General features: G+C 39.1%; 1 protein-coding gene across 3 annotated transcripts in view; it reads left to right on the top strand.

Moving 5' to 3' along the window:
• mia2 (MIA SH3 domain ER export factor 2) overlaps window positions 1-13,716 on the top strand; it is a 64,283-nt gene that overhangs the window by 40,287 nt on the left and 10,280 nt on the right. For 2 of the 3 annotated variants that reach the window (XM_068039265.1, XM_068039264.1), the window contains 12 exons: window positions 2,039-2,149; window positions 2,297-2,368; window positions 2,456-2,560; window positions 3,400-3,522; window positions 3,604-3,670; window positions 4,834-4,889; window positions 7,077-7,167; window positions 9,171-9,309; window positions 10,515-10,616; window positions 10,694-10,754; window positions 11,671-11,706; window positions 12,399-12,466. In XM_068039265.1, coding sequence (XP_067895366.1) covers window positions 2,039-2,149; window positions 2,297-2,368; window positions 2,456-2,560; window positions 3,400-3,522; window positions 3,604-3,670; window positions 4,834-4,889; window positions 7,077-7,167; window positions 9,171-9,309; window positions 10,515-10,616; window positions 10,694-10,754; window positions 11,671-11,706; window positions 12,399-12,466 — 1,031 coding nt within the window. The remainder of the gene's footprint in view (window positions 1-2,038; window positions 2,150-2,296; window positions 2,369-2,455; window positions 2,561-3,399; window positions 3,523-3,603; window positions 3,671-4,833; window positions 4,890-7,076; window positions 7,168-9,170; window positions 9,310-10,514; window positions 10,617-10,693; window positions 10,755-11,670; window positions 11,707-12,398; window positions 12,467-13,716) is intronic. The other variant, XM_068039266.1, reaches the window with a different exon arrangement.

Consider the following 13,716-nt stretch of genomic DNA (forward strand, 5'->3'; position numbering starts at 1 on the left):
AGGTTTGCTGATAATACCATGGAGTTAGATCAGTTGACTAGTGAAAGGACAGTTGATAGTATTTAAAAGAATATGGATAAACTAAAGTACATACACAGATGGAATGTAAGGTTTAAGAATCAAAAGATTCACATAATGAATAAGACCATTAGAAAGGAGAAAGATTTATGTGGAATTCTCCACCATACATTAGAGTAATCAGTTAATCCAAGAATAGTCCCTCTAACCCAGTCATGGTAGACACTGAAACATGAGCACAGTGTCTTATATGCAACCTTTCAAGGAATGCTTTCCAGCAACTGGTGCCCGGGTCAGAGTGTTCTCATCAGTGATACAGCTCTTATCTTCCTTCAGCATCATGGATTGATTTAGACAGTACAGGTTGTGACCTGCCAACCACCCTGATATTCTAAACTAAACATTCTGAATTGTTCATTATTTGAAGTATATCTAACAGATTTTTTTTTTTACATAATTAGCATTTTCACACCCTCTTGGCATTTTTAAAAATTGAGGTTTTTCCTTTGTGTTTCTCATTTCATTATTTAACCATTTATTGCCAACTGATTTCCTTTCTGTAGAATGATGTATTTCAGCCCATGCCAACAATAATCAAAGAGAAATATGTAAGGCTGCGTTTTCTAACAACGCAACCACTAGGTGGCGCTGTAGTAGCACATGCGCAAATGCAGCCTGTTCCACTGAAACATCACTGTCTGAGATTAAAGATGGCGCTGCTCAATTTATCACAGAAAAACATCAACCCAAAAATCCCCTCAAAGATCGCCGCCTCCATCCCACCCTCAACAGTCCCCCGCTCCTTCCTGCACATATACAGTTATATAGTACCTAGTCATCTTAATTCACCTAAAGTGAATTACTTTAGGAGCAGTGACTGTTGTTTCATAAGCAAATATGGCAGCATACAGTGGACATTTACTCGGAGAATGTTGCGCTGTTTAAAGTCTCATTAGAAGGACAGAGCCACTGACAGTGCTGCACACCCAATGTAATTCGGTGAGGTTTCAGTGCCATCCTGATCTCCGGCCGCTCGTTCCCTGCTTCCCCACCCCCCCCACCCCCCCAATCCTGCTCTCCAGCTGCTCACTCCAGTGCAGTGAGGAACGATCGAACGTCGGAGCGAGTGGCTGAGAGGAGGGAAGCAGCGCAGCCTAGAGCTAGCATCTGGGGGGAGGGGGCGGGGGGGAAGCTGGGAGAGAGCGGGATGGCGAGGGGGTAACGGGGAGTGAGCGGCTGGAGAGCGGGATGGGGGGGAGCAAGTGGCTGGAGAGTGGGGTTGCGGGTAGAAGCGAGAAGCGAGCGGCCTGGAGTGAGTGGCCGAGGCGGGAGAGCGTTTTCCTGCGCATGCGCCAGTTAGTCCTAGCAAGATGTAGGCTGTGCATGCGCACCATCTCACCGACAGCAGGGGACCGTTTGCGCATATGTGCAGCTTGGAGCACTCTGATGATGTCAGCAGGCCACTGCATTGTGAGAAGTCACTTTGAATATGCAAAGTGAGTTGGAAGTGTTTAGTTTGTGATATAAATATTTGATTAGGAATACCAATGTTATGTTTTGTGGATTTTTAATATGGAGATTTTAAAATAATCGCTCTCCCCTATTGCTGATTTTTTTAAAAAATGATGTTCCTATTGCTGGTATAGTTTAGAAGAGGCTCAGCTTTGTATGCTGGATGTTTTTGTTAAGGAGGGAGGAGATCTGATTGCACTGAGAGGAATGGTAGATACTGATCTGACTTGGATCTTTTTATGTTTCTAATTCCAATTGAAAGGTATTATTCGTATTTTCAGATGGTGCCAAAATGAGGTGCAATAACATTTTGAGACCAAGTATTTTTTGATAGCCTATTCTGTACAGGTGAGATTATATTTAAGATCAGTTTCATATATAAAAACAGAAAATGCTGGAAATACTCAGCAGGTCAGGCAGCATCTGTGGAGAGAGAGAGAAACAGAGTTAACGTTTCAGGTCAGTGACCCTTCATCAGAACTCATATATATATAAAACTTTTATTTAGGACACATATACCAAGCTGAATAAGTCAAATGGCGATCTTAGAGAAACCATTGATCGGTTCACGCAGGAATTAGAGGAAGAAAAACAAACAAGATCACAACACAGCAATCTGGTATGTAATAAATGTACAATTACATTTTTATTTTAACCCAAAGTTAATTATGTTTAGCTTACAGTGGTATTAAAAAGTCATCAAATAAATGAAGAAAAATAGAAGTATAGGTCCTGTGCAGGTTTAATTGCAGTTTACTCCTTGCAGATTACAGAAATTCAAGCAAATTTAAGTGCCCTGGAAAATGAAGCACAGAATCTCAAAGTCCAAGTAGAAGAGGTAAAGGGTACAACATGTGATTAAATAATGCTGCTGATTTGTTTACAGTGTAGCAGAAAACACCTCAATTTCTGTTTGCATTTCAAGGCTAAAAATGAATTAAAAGGAATTCAGATTAATGATGCAAGACATCAAGAATCCTTCCAAGCTGCACAAGAGGAAAATTATCATCTCAAACAAAGCAAAGACCAGGTGTGACTGAAATATTTCTCCCAAACGTTTTATATCAACTCCTACACTATAAAAACTGTTGTCACTGATCTTTATTCCCTGAACGATGCTTGCTGATATTGTGTTTGGAGTGGCAATGAACTATGGCAAATGATAATGTAATGGCAGTGATCAAAATCTTTTTGTTCATATGATTCTTTTTCCTTTTATGATATTTTATTTTTAAAAAATGTTCTAGGCCATCTTGTTCCATAAACTGCATTCCATGCAAAACAGTAGCCAATTCAATCTTCTCCCAAACAGCTCACCACATTGTGCAGCATCTAGTGGCTAGGAGATGCTGAGGGTGACTTTGCTACCAATTTTTTTCTCCCTCTTTTTATGGGATGGCATTTAGCTTTCAATATACAATTCCTCCTAGATGTTATGACCAAGATTGGGAATTTGGTTTGTGCAATTATGGTTATTAACCTGTGGCCGACCAGTTCACTGCATCATGTCTTTGACCAAAATTACAATATATTCTTACCGGCTTTTTTTTTTAGCAACAGTGTATTGCTGCATATTTTTTTCTTAGTCCCATTTTGCCACCTATGGTGCTTCCTGCTTCTTTAGCTGACCGCAAAGAATTTGTTGAGAGAGATATGCTGAACTGGTGGATCAGGAGACTTGTCTAATGTTGCTTGTATTTTATAACTACATGGACAGTTCTGTTCCTTAGAATTGATATAAGGATCCTTGATGAGATAAAATGTTTTGAATGTATTGATAATGCCCCAGTATGTAGAGAGTGTCTATGATACATTTTTGCAAAATAGATATAATGCTTTTACAACCCGTTCTCCTAATTACATTCGTAGCTATTGCAAGAATCAGAAGGGTGGAATGAGCGATACAGTGAACTTACTGAACACATTAAATTATGTGAGAAGTCTCAGAAAGATATGCGGGGAGTTCTTGCAAGTAAAGAGAATGAGGTGAAGGTAAGATTGTTTCCTGTGAAATAAAATAATAGTGCAAGCATTACTAAAATATGTTCATTAAAAAAATGTCTTTACTTACAGTCTCTGACGGACTGCCTTCTAAAGATGAAATTGTGGAATCCAGCAGAAGAGGATAATCCTGCAGAAGGTAATTGCTAAGACAAAATGGATATTAAAACTGAAAATGGGCAGCACTCAGGTAATGAATCAGTGAGTTAATATTAAAACAAATATCTTTATTTAGTTTTTGAACATAATTTCTTCAATCAGATATCATCTGAATTGCTAAATCTGGGTGCTAATGTGTATTCTGCTGGATTCAACGACAGTTTGGGAAGAGGCAGTATGTAAATAGTGGATGGCAGGGACGTCCAACTTTTGAGCAGTGAGCCACATTCATGTAGCACAGCAAGCGAATGTGCTGGCAGGTGAATTAGGATTAGTTAATTGAGCAAATGAAGTCTGTAAGGTGTGGAATGGTGCAAAGTGTAAATATATGAAAATCAACAAGATGTAAATTGATAGGGAATGGAAAGAGAGTATCAGCTGACACCATTCGGATTTGGATATCTAGGTATTCAATCCAATAGATTTATAATGGAGAAAACTGAAGGAGAGAAAAAAAGCCGATAAGTTCTGTAGTGGGTGATGCAGCTACAGAATGATGGAGCATTAGCAGGACTGCACAGAGATGCTACCATGCTGTACCAGCATGATCGTTAGTTACAGTTGCATTACGGTTGCAGTACATAATATAATCTTGTTCTAGAGAATTCCTTTAAACTGGCTGTTCTTGTGCTATGAATGAAATTGGTAACATTGTTCTGTCAGTTCAGAAGGCCCTCGTACTAAACCTGAGCCCATCCAGATGTACTGAAGGTACCCCCTTCTCAAAACAAGTAATTGTACAGTAGTTTTATTTCTCCTGGCAGCATTATTGGCTTACAGCATCAATGAATAAGTTTGTTTATTTTAACACAAGTGATGCCTTTCATAACTTCCTGATGCTATCAAATGCCTTCCTGCATAGAACCCTGTGTAGATGACTCTATAGGGTGAGGTCGTTCAATTTTCATCTTTTGAACACAGTCCTAAGTTCTAATTAGAAAGAAATGGATAAAGTAATTCTGGTGAAGTTGCTGCTCACTAATTTGTCACACACATGCTTTGTATATGTGTTCTTGTAATGTAGCTACTCACTGTTTTCAAAAAGATTGGTGTTGAACTCAGTGTCTTATTATGTATCTTAAGTCTCAGAATCTGAGAAAGCCTGCCTCTGTGTCTAAAAAGTATTTTTTTTTTGTATTTCAGAAATGTCTGAAGAACAACAGAAGCAAAAAATTGAAAAATTGATTTATGTTGCGAAGGTAAGTTACAGTTTACGAGCATAATCCCCATGCTATATTACTTTCTTTCATACTTACTAACAAGAAGATTCTGGCAGAATTCTATCCTTTTGAAGCTCCACTTAATGGTACTTGCATTGCAATATGTGGTAAGCCTGTTATGATTGACAGTATACCAACATACTCTAATGCCTTGTTCATACTGAGGGAGAGAAGGTGATGCAAGGGGAAAAACAAATACAGGTGGTATGAAACAGTTTCCTGTTTCTTCAATATATTGCATTTTGTGCAAACACATTGGGGTACTGTTGAACTGCTGCTTCCATTTTTGCTTAGCAACAAAACAAAAAATCCTCAGCAAGACAGGGCTTCTTCTTTATTCCCATTTACAAAGCAGGTTTCACATAGACAAGTTCCCCAACTACTTCATAGAGGCATAATCAGACACAAATGGAAGCAGAGCCTAAAAAAGAGCAAAGCTATGGCAGTTGGAGTTCACTGTGGGGAAATGTGAGGTCATCCACTTTGGCCCTAAGAAAGACGGATCAAAGTGTTTTCTAAATAGTTAAATGGCCTGGCTTGATAGTAATGGCAGAGTGAGGGATATACTGGGCCATGAGGTTACAGATTGTGGTGGAATACAATTCTGTTGCTGCTGAAACTGTTCAGAAATTATCCCATTTAGTCCATTTAAAAACATGTTACATACACTAGGCTTGTATATCCTTAAGTATAGAAGATCAAGGGTGATCTAATAGAAGTGTTTAAGATGATTAAAGAATGTGATAAGAGAGAAACATTTCCTTTGGTGCGGGGGTCCAGAAAAAGGAGGAATTAGCTTAACGTTAGAGCTAGGCCATTCCAGAATGATACCAGGAACCACTTCTTCACACAAAACGTAATGGAAATCTGCAACTCTCTCCCCCAAAAATCAGTTGCGGATAGGTCAATTGAAAATTTCAAAATGACATCGTTAGATTTTTGTTAGGTATTTTAGATTTAGATTGTTAGATTTTTGTGAGGGTATTAAAGAATATGGAACGAAGGCTGGTAAATGGAGTTCAGATACAGATCAGCCTTGATCTGATTGAATGGCAAACAGGCTTGAGGGGCTGAATGGCCTACTTCTGTTCCTGTCTTCTTATGATCTGCTTTCTTACTGCATAGATTGTCACACTATCAATTGATGGTAATATAATGGTTATATTCTTTCTTGTTGGAAATGGTCATTGCTTGATACTTGTGGTGATGCGAACGTCACTTGGGCTGATAAGTGGCAAGTAACATATCTCCCTTTGGCATTCAATGCCATTACCATTGCTGACTCCCCCACCATCAACATCCTGGGGGTTACCATTGACCAGAAACATAACTGGAACAGCCATATAAAACTGTGGCTACAAGAGCGGGTCAAAGGCTGCGAATTCTGCAGTGAGTAACTCACCTCCTGACTCCCCAAAGATCTGTCCACCATCCACAAGGCACAAGTTAGGAGTGTGATGGAATACTCTCCACTTGGCTGGATGAGTGCGGCTCCAACAATTCTCAGGAAGCTTGCGCCATCCAGGCCAAAGCAGCCCACTTGATCAGCACCCCGTCCCACCACCTTAAACGTTCACTCCCTCCACCACCGACGTACAGTGGAATCGGTGTGTACCATATACAAGATGCACTGCAGAAACTCATCAAGGCTCCTTTGACAGCACCTTCCAAACCCATGAGCTCCACCACCTAGAAGAAAAAGGACAGCAGACACATGGGAACACCACCACCTGCAAATCCCCCTCCAAGTCACAGACCATCCTGCCTGGGAACTACATCGCCCTTCCTTCACTGTAGCTGGGTCAAAGTCCTGGAACTCGCTCCCTAACAGCACTCAGGTTGTACCTATGCCCCATGGACTGTAGCAGTTCAAGAAGACGCTCACCACCACCTTAAGAGTAATTAGGGATGGGCAACAAATGTTGGCCTTGCCAGCGCCACTCACATCCCAAGAACGGATAAAAAAAATGCATTGAATCATAAAATGATACAGCACAGGAGGCAGCCATTCTGCCCATCATGCCTGTGAGAATGACAATTCTCCCCATTTAATTTGACTAATAATTAGTAACTTCTTTGAAAAAACCCTTTTTGAAAATTCGTTGTAACACAAAAATCTGATTGTTTTGAGCCTTGTTTTTGAATTCTTTAAAACTTTTTTTTTAGTTAAATGCTGGCTTGAAGTCAGTGGAAGAAGAAAGAAATCAGATTCACAGCAAGTTATCTGATGAACTCAAAGCAAAGCAAGAGCTGATGGGTAAATACAAAGAAGCTGCCACATTCATACATTCATTGTGGAATATTACTATACCATGAGTCAGTTCTTTTAAAGAAGCAAGACAACTTCTTGGAACTATTGCAGTAGTACATGATCACAATTCCTAAATTAAGTGCATTAATTTTTGCTGTTCTCAATGGTTCCATATGGGGATTCTCTTTGTATTTAGGATGAACAGCAACTGATATTTCCACTTAATTATCTTTCTTAGCTATGTAGTCCTGTCACTGTGATCTTCTTAATTCCAAATGATCAGGAAGATCAGAGGATAAGTATGAATGAGAAAGATGATTACATCATCCATCTCAAAAACCTTTCAGTCTCTGGATTAGAAACTCTAGCTCAGTTAAGCTACTCTTCTTTTGTCTTCACTGTCCAGTTCACAGTCCATTCTTAGTATTGATTTCTCCTCTGTGAAGCAATTTTTAATTTCCCTTTCACCAGTTTGAGGTTATCCTTCTTTTACTACTGCCAAGGTTTACTTTCAGTAATGTTCCAGATTTACCTTTTCTATATTTTTGGCATCTCGTATACAGAACTGAAATTCAGTAATTCAGAAAATCGGATCCCATTGACTGATGAACAAGCCTACCTAGATAGCCTGGCCAGAAATGCTGATGTAGATGTAAGAGTGGAATGCTGAACAATCATTGAAAAGTAAATAGTTCTTTAAAAAAAAGTTCTTTGATAGTATAAGTGCAAGCAGCCATGAAGGCCAGAAGCATTCTGAGTTTTATAAATAGAAGCATAGAGTATAGGAGCAAAGAAGTGATAAATTTTCACAATAGCTACTCTTCATTTAAATCATTGGATGCAGTTTTGGATTCCTTATTATAGGAAGGACATTAAAGCAAGAGACAGTGTACAGTGAAGATTCACCAGTTGAGCCTAGGGTTGAGAAATTATACTATAAGGAGATACTTGAGGGACTCAAATTATTTCTGCTGGAACAAAGAGATTTAGTCGAGGTATTTAAAATCATGAAGGGTTTTGTTAAGGTGAATAGGAAAGTACTATTTTCTACAATTAGGGAGTCAGTGATATGGGTCATCAATTTAAATTTGTTAGTAATATTTTATTTATTTTTTATTTAGAGATGCAGCACTGAAACAGGCCCTTCGGCCCACCAAGTCTGTGCCGACCAACAACCACCCATTTATACTAATCCTACATTAATCCCACATCCCCACCATTCTCCTACCACCCTACCTACACTAGGGGCAATTTAAATGGCCAATTTACCTATCAACCTGCAAGTCTTTGGCTGTGGGAGGAAACTGGAGCACCCGGCGGAAACCCACGCAGTCACAGGGAGAACTTGCAAACTCCGCACAGGCAGTACCCAGAACCGAACCTGGTTCGCTGGAGCTATGAGGCTGCAGTGCTAACCATTGCGCCACTGTGCCACCCTCAACATGAGAAAAGTTAGGATAAATTTCTAAAATAAGAGTTGTTGGAGCATGGGATGTTTTGCCCAAAAGGTGGTTGAGGCAGAAACTTGCGTGTTTTAACGGGGAAGTGGTTAAATAATTGAAGTGTGGAGAGAATATAGGGCAGTGGGCTTATTTTTGGATTGCTATAGCAAGTGCCAGTGAATGGCCTTCTTCAGCACTGTAAACTTCTATGGTTCTCTGGTTCTTCTGCTAAAGTAACAATCTCCTTCTTTTGTACTTATCAGTGAATAGCCTGTCTCACTTGGACATCATGCACCATTGATTTACTGGCCCTTTCTTGATACTCCGTCTGAGAGTCTCCTTCACACACTTCTGGTTTCAGTATGCTTACACTGGCACATTGTGTTCTATTTCACATCAAGTTTCTTTGTGTTGAAACCTTGATTCACTCCATATTTAATATTGATATAATACTCACAACTCTCCTAAAATTCTATTTTATGACCATCTTGTATTATGCAGGCATTAAAATAAAATACTACGTAACTTGCAATGTATTCATGAACAGTTTTTCTTTCCATTTGGCAGAGCGAATTGAAAAACTTCAATTAGAACAAACTTCAGTACAATATGAAACAATTCAATTTGAGACTGAATATAAGACCATTCAGCAGAAGTTAAAGATCATGACAGAATTATACCATGAAAAAGAAATGGAGCTCCAAAGGTACAAAGCTCAGGCAGAGGCAGAATTTGATGAAACAGAATCTCGTGGGGAGTACAATTGTAATTGGCAATCAGTTGGTCTCAGCGCAGTTTTTTGGGTGTTTTTGGTATTACAGGGCTGAATTTTGCTAGCCCTCCGACGTTGGGGGTCATGGTGGGGGGGGCCTGGAAAATTCTTCCAGGAGAGGTCTGCCCTGACTCCCGACGCCGAGAAGGCCTGTCGCATTTCACCAGCGACAGCAGGGCCTCGGTGCGGCACCACCACCTGCTCGGCGGCGGGGCCTTTATTTGAATATTAAAATTAATTGAAACGCATGCGAATCAACTTATCTTATCCCAGCGGTCTTCCCACGCCGATATTTTTATTTAATTTTTTGAAGTCAATGTAAAATAAAGTTCCTTTAAAAATTCAAATTTCTTCTGAGGACTTGAAGCCCTTTAACAATGGCGCCAGTGCCTGTGCAGTGGTGCTGGATGCTATTGCCGGGGAGAGAGCGCTGCCCCCTCTACTTCATCGGGGGCAGCTGTTCCGCCCCCTCCATTTAAATGAGCCCCCGTGCGAATATCGTGGGGGCTCAGTGGCGGCTGCTCCATGTGGGTGGACCACCGACTTCAAAGCACGCCACCGTGATTTGCTGCACGCTAGTAAAATTCAGGCCACAGTGTTGAATTTGATGCTTACACTTAGTCCAGAACTCAACCCCGCCACTGGGGAAGGAACAAGGTGAAGGCCAGGTCCTTTCCTAATGAAAGAGGGGAAAACTTAAGGAAACATTGCCTTGCCCTTGCAAGCACATTATGTTTACTCTTCAACCATTTATATTTGAATTATGTATTCAAAAGAGCACAGATGTCTAATTGTGATCAATGATTTCGAGATCATTATGATTTAGAAAGCCAGATTTAATCTGCAAAGTTTGCTGTTGTTCAGCCACCAATTAACCATGGTGTTGGCTAGCTAGAGTTAAGAGGAGAAACAAGTTTCCTATACTGAACATAATCCTTTTCTCCTGAGAAACTGCTGAAAATCCCCATTGAAAATTCCTAAATCAACTGGTTGTGGTTGCAAGATATTAACCCATCTACTGATAGCACTAACCCTTTACCTTGTGAGGCTTTGTTAAGGGCTTTATATCCAGTTAGTTTAAGAAGAAAAGTTGTAAGGCTGTGAATAATTCTTGTGTATTGTGGTTGCATTGTCCATAGAAATCTGACTGTGGAAGAGCATCAGCGTCTGCAGAAAGAAGAGAAGCTTTCTGAAGTTGATGAAAAGATTAATCAAGCTACTGAAGAACTCAGTCTCTATAGGTAACTGAAGTTTGAAGTTAATTCATCTATCATTAATTTTGAATTCCGATGCCATAACTGTTTTTCTTTCTTTGCAGGCAACGTGCTAAAGATCTTGAAGAAGAATTAATTAAAACTATACAGTCGTATAAAAATCAAGTACGTAAAAGAAAATTGTTGCTTTTTACTCCGTTCTTATCAGATTCAATAATCTGATTTTCTGCTTTTTATCTTCCTGGTACTACGTACCATCACTGAGATTGTCTATTGCTAAAACCTCAGTACATCTTTGTCGCCTCCAGACTCAATTATTCCAGTATTCTTCTGGCTGACATCCCATCCTCCACTCCCCATAAACTTCAGTTCATCCAAAGCTCTGCTGCCTGTACCATATACCACACCAAGTCTCAATCACACATCACTCCTCTGTACTCTGACCAGCATTGTCTCCTGGTTCCCAAGGCCTCAAATTTAAAATGCTCATCCTTGTGTTTAAAACCCTTTGTGGCCTTGCATCTTCCTACCTCAGTAACTTTCTCTAGCCCCACAGTTCTCCAAGAACACTGTGTTTCTCCAACTCTGCCCACATGTGCACCCTCACTCCTTTCATCACCCACTACCGCCCCCCACCCCCCAATTGATGGCCATGTCTTCAGTTGGCTTGGCTCTATGCTCTAGAATTCCCTTTCTAATTCTCTTTGCCCTTCCACCTCTCCTCCATTAAGATTCACCTTAAAACCACCAGCCCCCTCCCTGTCACCCTCCCCCGCCTACCCATCCCCTGGCCAATATGTCATTCTTTCACTTGATATTGACTGGTCTGATCATTTTTCTATGAAATACCTTGGGACATTTTCTACATTTAAGGTGCTATATAAATGTAAATTGTTGTATGTACACATTATTTTGCCATATTCAAAACAAGTACAAATAATATTCGCATATTGATTGTTAAATTGAAGTTTGGGAAACAGGATCCGTTCATACAGTGGACACTGTTACTTGAAAATTGGGCTTAATGTTTTGTTTGGACAAACTTTAATTCAACAGTTTTCTTTTATGTTTGCATTTACAGATTGTATCTCATGAGAAAAAAGCGCATGATAATTGGGTGAGTTTCAGATGTAAAATGCAGTATTGTTTGTTTAAATTTTCAGTTTATCCTAGACAATTAAAATGTCTTGCACCACGGTAGCATGCACTTCCTGTCCACAAACCTTACTTCCAACATTACAACAGTTACTACACTTGAAAAGTACTTGATTGTAAAGAGCTTTGTGACATCCTGAGGTTGTACAAGGTGCTATATCAATGCAAGTTCACTCATATATTTGTTCTTTCTTTCCTGCTGTCACATTTTTGGTCCCATTCTTATGCCAGCAAAATCAATATTTCCTATTCAATTTTGCTATCTCAGCTGTCAGAATATGGTAGGAGCATGTTTCAGAAGTGTCTCTCCCATCCTGCCATCATCTTGTATATAGAAAAAAGCTTAAATTCAACAACTGACCATTGGGCAATTTACTCGTCGTTATAAAATATTCAGTTGCCTGCAAGTGCACAGTACTCAATCTTTTGAGCACTGAAAATATTCACATAACTTTCCTAAAATAATTTCACATTTTTAATGAAAAATATAAAGCAGAATCAGGCAAAATAAAAATCGCTGAACATGTAACTTGACGCCTAGAATGTGCCATGGATGAAATCATTTTGATGTAGAATTGCTACAGTAATTTTCAGAGGCTAATGTTTACAGTATCCATATTTGCAACTTTAAAAAAAAAATGTTTTGATTTGTAGCTGTCAGCTCGCGAAGCTGATCGAGAGCTTGGCAATATTAAAAGAGAGAACATTCACCTTCGGCAAAAGTAAGTTTCTATCTGTTCCCAAATATTTCAGTCCAATCCAAAGTGACTTCCTTATTCCATTTGTATACAGTAACAATGTTTGCCTAACTTTTTTGAAGATTGCAATATTAAAAGGAGCTATAAATCTTTTGACATTCTCAGATACAATAGAAGTAAGTTATTTAGCTGGAAAATATGATTTGTTTCAATAAATAAATGTTTAAATGTTGCAGTTTAAACAACTTAACATTGAATGTTCCTACAATCATAATTTATTTCATGACCAATATGGATGCAAACAGATATGTTGATTGAGGGTAATATGCATGATGGTAAAAAGTGTCAAACATTGTTGGGTTCAAGATTGACTGCTGGAATTACCCTCAAAGTTTGCAATTTCCTCCAATTTTTGGTGTGGTGGAGGGAAGGACATAAAAACTGATTTCAATAGAGACATTGAACTTTTTTTTAACTCTTAGATCTGCTGAAGTATATCTGGGGATTCTTTCTTAAATCTGTTCCATTTGACATAGTAAGAAATTTAAATCTGCGGAATCATTATTTAAAAAGTGCATGATAAAAAAAAACTGATAACTTGCCAAGAAAAGTTTTAGAAAATTACTTATTTGCAAAAAGGTATTGCTAAAGACTATCAGAAAATGATCAGAATGTAGAACTCACGACTATATTATGGAGTGGTTGAGGTGACTAGCATAGATGCACTCAAGGGGAAGCTAGATAAGCATGAATAAGAAAGGAACAGAAGGATATGTTAATAGGGTGAGATGAAGGCTCAATGGGGAAAGACCACAGTGTAAGGTCCCCCCACCAAGCTGAACTGAGGGGCTGGATCCATGGGAAACCCCTCGAACTGTATTGCGAAAATTTTGTGTGCTGTAAATGTAAAAATGTAATTGGTATGACAATGAAATGGAAGGGTTGTGAGGCAACTCATGATTGTATAGAAGGACACTGATCACCTTTGCACTGTTTGTATTTTTTGACTTGATGCTGTTTTAAACTGTTTGGGAATGTAATTTTTACAGATTTTTATGAATAAAGTATATTTTGGAATTTAAAAAGAAATAGGGTGAGATGAAGTAAGCTGAAAGGAGGCTCATTTAGAGCATAAACACTGGCATAGACCTGTTGGCTAAATGGCCTATGTCTGTGCTGTAAATACTCTGCAAATCATATCAGTGGAGTAGATTAATAATTTCCTTTTTGAAAAAAGGTTTGAACCTTGTGCTTATTTGCATGCTGTATTTTGC

The sequence above is a fragment of the Heterodontus francisci genome, chromosome 9, assembly GCF_036365525.1.
Source record: "Heterodontus francisci isolate sHetFra1 chromosome 9, sHetFra1.hap1, whole genome shotgun sequence".
NCBI lineage: Eukaryota > Metazoa > Chordata > Chondrichthyes > Heterodontiformes > Heterodontidae > Heterodontus > Heterodontus francisci.